Source organism: Elephantulus edwardii, unplaced genomic scaffold, assembly GCF_000299155.1.
Source record: "Elephantulus edwardii isolate Elephantulus edwardi_28Jun2011 unplaced genomic scaffold, EleEdw1.0 scaffold00089, whole genome shotgun sequence".
Taxonomy (NCBI): domain Eukaryota; kingdom Metazoa; phylum Chordata; class Mammalia; order Macroscelidea; family Macroscelididae; genus Elephantulus; species Elephantulus edwardii.
Genome location: NW_006399839.1, coordinates 3,641,351 through 3,646,057, shown reverse-complemented (window position 1 = coordinate 3,646,057; position 4,707 = coordinate 3,641,351). Strand labels below are relative to the sequence as shown.

Here is a 4,707-nt window from a genome sequence, read left to right as displayed (position 1 = left end):
AAATGCGCACGGTTCGAATCCACCAGATGCTCTGCCGGGGAAGGAGGGACAATCTCCTCCTGTACCAGTCAGATCCGATTTGACGGTACACACAAATAATTTAAAAAAAAACAAAAAAACCCCAACCATGTCCCTTAAAGGACTGTGCTGCTGCTGACCCAAGCCATGGTATTTTCACTGTCTCTCATGAATGCAAAAAAAATACAAAAGCTGGACAATGAATAAGGTAGACTGAAGAAGTGATGCCTTTGAATTATGATGTTGGCGAAGACCACAGAATATACAGTGAACTGCCAGAAGAACTGTACTACTGCCTTGGAAGGATGCGCAGAATGCTCCTGAGAGGCACGAGTGGGAAGACCGTATCTCTTTCTGGATGTGCAGTCAAGAGAGAATTGGTCCTTGAAGAAGGACAACATGCTTCGTGAAGCACGTGAACAAAAATGGGAAGCCCCTCAATGAGATGGACTTACACAGTGGCCGCGACAATGGCTCAGGCACAGCGGTAGTTCTGAGGGTGACACAGGACAGGGCAGGGGCCCATTCTGTTGTGAACAATCACAGTGAGTTGGAACCGACTCAACTGCACCGGACGCGACCCTCACCACGAGTGTCCTTTAGAGGAACTGACCTCCTTGCACCCCCACCTCCCTGAAGAGCTAAGCCAGACATACAGGCTACGCATCCCCATGACAAGCAATGACGAATGACACACCCCTGGAGTGCGGCAAACTTCAGGTACTGCTTTCCTGGCTATTCTGTACCTATGACTGTATAGAAAAGAACGAATGTGCTTCAGACTCTTAACCCTGCAAATTTTGCTGGAGGAAGGAGGACGAGGCTCCAGAGCTCACGTCTTCATGCCGAGCATGCTGGAGGAACTGTCAGCACAGAGACACCCGGTCTAGATCAGAAGGTGCGACGGAATGGAGCGGAGGACAGAGATGTGCATGGATCACATGGAGTGAATGGGACCCGAAGCCAAGCTGTGCCCCGCTCTGTGCCAAGTCCCCCGTTCTTCTATCATGTGCATCAGCCCAGCTTACCTCTCCTCAGGGCATTCTGGGCATCCTGGGTCATGGCATCGGCTTCGTCCAAGATCACAAGTTTAAAGCCTTTCCTAGGAAAACAACAGGCACTTTTTAGATGGCTGCAACTTCTCTTCAGCTGCCAGGCCCAAGCCCTCAGCTCCACTTATGCGTCATTCAAGCCCTTTCACTCACAACTCAGGCAAAGGCCAACTTGTGGGCAGAGAGAAATGCCCCTGAATGCCCTTGACCCTACCTGGGAGACAGTGTAGCTCCTGGGCATTGCGACACTGTAACTCCTGGTGTCTCCTTTCTCCCCATGTCTCCTGTAACCTCTTCCTTCCTCTTTGACTCATACCTACGTTTTTAACTCTCCGGCCTACTGGTAAGGAGATGGGCCTCCAACCCAAAGGCACGTGGCTCAAATCTACCAGCTGTTCTGCAGCAAAAAGATGACCAGTCGATGTACTGTGCAGTGTACAGTCTCTGAGAACCTTCTGGAGGGTCAGCTATGAGTTGGTTTCCACTCAACAGCAACAGCTGATTGCTAATGTCAAACCAGTTCATCTTGCCTTAAGTTAGAATGTAATCCATCCGCAGTTAACCAGTAAAATGAAATGAAGGCTTCCCTATATTCCTTGAGAGTATAAAGTAAGAGGGTTTTTTTTTTCTGTGCAGCCTAACTTTCTTATCACCAACCCTATGCTTCCTCTCTTTTCCACGGCTGCTTGTGACACCATCATTCTTCACCTTAACAAATAGGTCCAGGGGACAGTTAAAACGAAGCTGAAAAATCTCACTTGAGACACAAATCTTACTTAAATATTGTCCTTGTGCTGGCAAAGCTCAGGATTGGTCCCCGAACGATGTCTATTCCTCGGTCATCAGAAGCATTGAGCTAAACGTGAAAAAGAGAGACTGGAATGAAAACTCGTGTATGCTAGCAATGAATTCTTGGTTTGAATGGCACTTTTCTTCAAACTAGTTCACCAAGTTAAGCCTCTGGGTCTAAGGGATCATCATCAAAACAGTACAACAACCCACAACATCAGCGTTCCAACATTAACACTCACTAAATGCCGGCTATAATCTGAAAGGCAAACTGCTGTTTGTCTGCCACCCTTTGGAAACACTCCCTCGGCCAGAAAGTGGGAGAATAATGAATCGGTCTGGCCACAACTGCAGGCACCTCTGGCAAGAGAACAGGATGCTAATTTCAGCTACAACCACTCTGCACAGGCCGGAGATTGTTCAGTTACCAAAATAAAAATGCTGGTGGCAGCGGCGTTCTAAGATCCATAGCTAAAATGTTAGGGGCTTTAGGGATTTGGGTTTGTGGGTTTTTTTGGCAAGAGACACTAGGAAAACAAACAGATTCATCCTGGAAAGGGTTAAACCGGGTGGCTCCTTGGAGGCAAGGATTCTGAGGCTCCGTCTAACATACTTTGGACATGTTGTGAGGAGAGACCGGTCCTTGGAGAGGGACATCATGCTTGGGAGGGTAGAGGGACAGAGCAGGAGAGGAAGGCCCTCTATGAGGTGGATTGATGCAGTGGCTGGGATAATCGAGATGGGAGTGTCAGAGATAGTGTGATTGGCACAGGACAGAGTGGAGTTTAGGGCAGTTGTACATAGGGTCGCTATGAGTCGCAAGCGACTCGATGGCACATAACAACAACAACAACAACATCAATGACGAAGGATGACAGGAGAAGAAGTGATGCCTTTGAGCTGTGGTGTTAAGAATAGGAGGGGCTATTCCTTGGAAAGGTGGAAGATCAGTAAACGAGAGGAAGACTCTCAACCAGGTGGATTGACACAGCTGCTGCAACTATGGGCTCAAATGTGTCAGAGATGATAAGGACGGCACAGGATAGGTCAGGGGCTGAGATCTGTTGATCCTGAGGGGTGCTACAGCACCTACCAACAACAATCAGTAAGCAGTAAGCAGATGGCATGTTCACATTCAGGTATTTGAAGGGGGGGCGGTGTGAATGGTGCGGGTAGGCTGTGGGAAGCTGTAGGGAATATACAATAACTCCAAGACAGTTACATCTCAAACCTCAAGGAGAGGATTAGCAGTGGTGGTACCCGGAGAGAGTTGTGCCCTGCACACAGAGATGCTGCCGGTCAGTGCTGACCCACAGACTGAAGGGTCACATTCTCTACCTCACCAGGAACGGAAGCCCATGCTCAGCCAAGCTCAGTGTCCGAATGTGAGAGCAGGTGTGGAAACGCAGGGCAGGATGTGAAGTGGCACACAGGGCACAGCCCGGGCGGGGGTGCCTGGGTGAAAGCGGGCACAGTAAAGAGTGACTCCTCACGACACCCGCCCTCCGGCCAGCAGACACCAATCTGGACCAAAATGGCCACTGGAGCAAAAAAAGAAATGAAAATATCCCACATCTATCTAATTCTTTTCCAACTGCCAGAAGAAGAATTTACTCTTCCTTTTAAAGTAAAGGAAAGCCAAAGTCTCAATAGTGAAGGTCATGAGCTGTTACTGGCCAGTGGGGAGTAACGCTGGTCCTGTTTACCTCCAAGACCATGGAGCCGAACTCTTTATCTTTGTAGAGCTGCTTGGCACAGGCGAGGATAGTGGACGTCTTTCCTGTCCCGGGAGGACCGTAGAGCAGCAGGTGCGGCAGTCTGTCCTCACTGATAAACTTCTGGACTGAGGATGAGGAAGAGAGAGAGGACACCATTTGCCTCTGAGTGTTGCCTCTTCCAGGGCTGTTCCTAAGCGGGCTTCAATTGAACGCTGAGCCTAGCCAGGGCTGCAAGACTGAAAACCCCCAGGGACTCAACTCTTCAAGCCATACTTTGTGAAGTGTGATCACCTCCTTCAAAGTTACGGCTCAGCAGAGATGACATCACACGTCTAAGATCACCCATCCTTCAGCTAATATGATGGCAACTGGAAGGATACTTACTGGTACTCAAAATGTCCTGATGAGAAATGAGGTCACTGAGCGTCTGTGGCCGGTACTTTTCAACCCTGAAATACAAATTAGTTTATGAATGCGAGAACATTTTGTTTGAGTGCAACAGAAACCTTTCAAATCCTAATTAAAAGAGGAAGAGAAACCAAAATGCATGAAATTTTAATAGAGACCAGCAGTTCTCAAGCAGGGGCATTTATGTCCAGAACACAGGGTAATGTCTGGAGAGATTTCTGATTGCCAAAACTGGGCAGGGAGGGGAGGGCTGGGCCAGAATGCTGGTAAATACTCTACAATGGATATCAGCACCCTCTCCCGTCCCAACACTCAACTGTCAGCCCAAAATGTCAACAGCACTAAGGTTTAAAACCCAGGTTCTCAGGGCACTTTTCCAGTCGCTGTCTATCTCAGTGAGGACCTACTACCACCATCCAAAGAGGAATCAAAATGAAACTTGTGCCCAAATGTTGATCAATGGATGATGGATAAACAAATATGTTCTATCCATACACAGCACTATTTAGTCAGCCATAAGAAGGAATCTACTGAGAAAAACTGGATGAAATATGTTTACGGCATTGAAGTCTATGGGGGAGAGAATAGTCTAAAAGTATTATATTTGAGGGCATTACTTTCATCGTAGGAGTATGCAATGAGGGTTGCAGAGTGGATTATATTTGGGGGTAGGGGGTGGGGTTTGGGGAGGTGTGGGGGGACTGTGTACCAATGAGGGAGTT

The 4,707-nt window shown here is 48.2% G+C and overlaps 1 protein-coding gene across 2 annotated transcripts in view; it reads right to left on the bottom strand.

Moving 5' to 3' along the window:
* Positions 1 to 4,707, bottom strand: part of RFC5 (replication factor C (activator 1) 5, 36.5kDa) — a 14,404-nt gene that overhangs the window by 7,105 nt on the left and 2,592 nt on the right. For both annotated transcript variants that reach the window (XM_006890406.1, XM_006890407.1), the window contains exons 2-5: positions 3,962 to 4,026; positions 3,566 to 3,702; positions 1,847 to 1,926; positions 1,047 to 1,120 (exon numbers count right to left, since the gene is read on the bottom strand). In XM_006890406.1, coding sequence (XP_006890468.1) covers positions 1,047 to 1,120; positions 1,847 to 1,926; positions 3,566 to 3,702; positions 3,962 to 4,026 — 356 coding nt within the window. The remainder of the gene's footprint in view (positions 1 to 1,046; positions 1,121 to 1,846; positions 1,927 to 3,565; positions 3,703 to 3,961; positions 4,027 to 4,707) is intronic.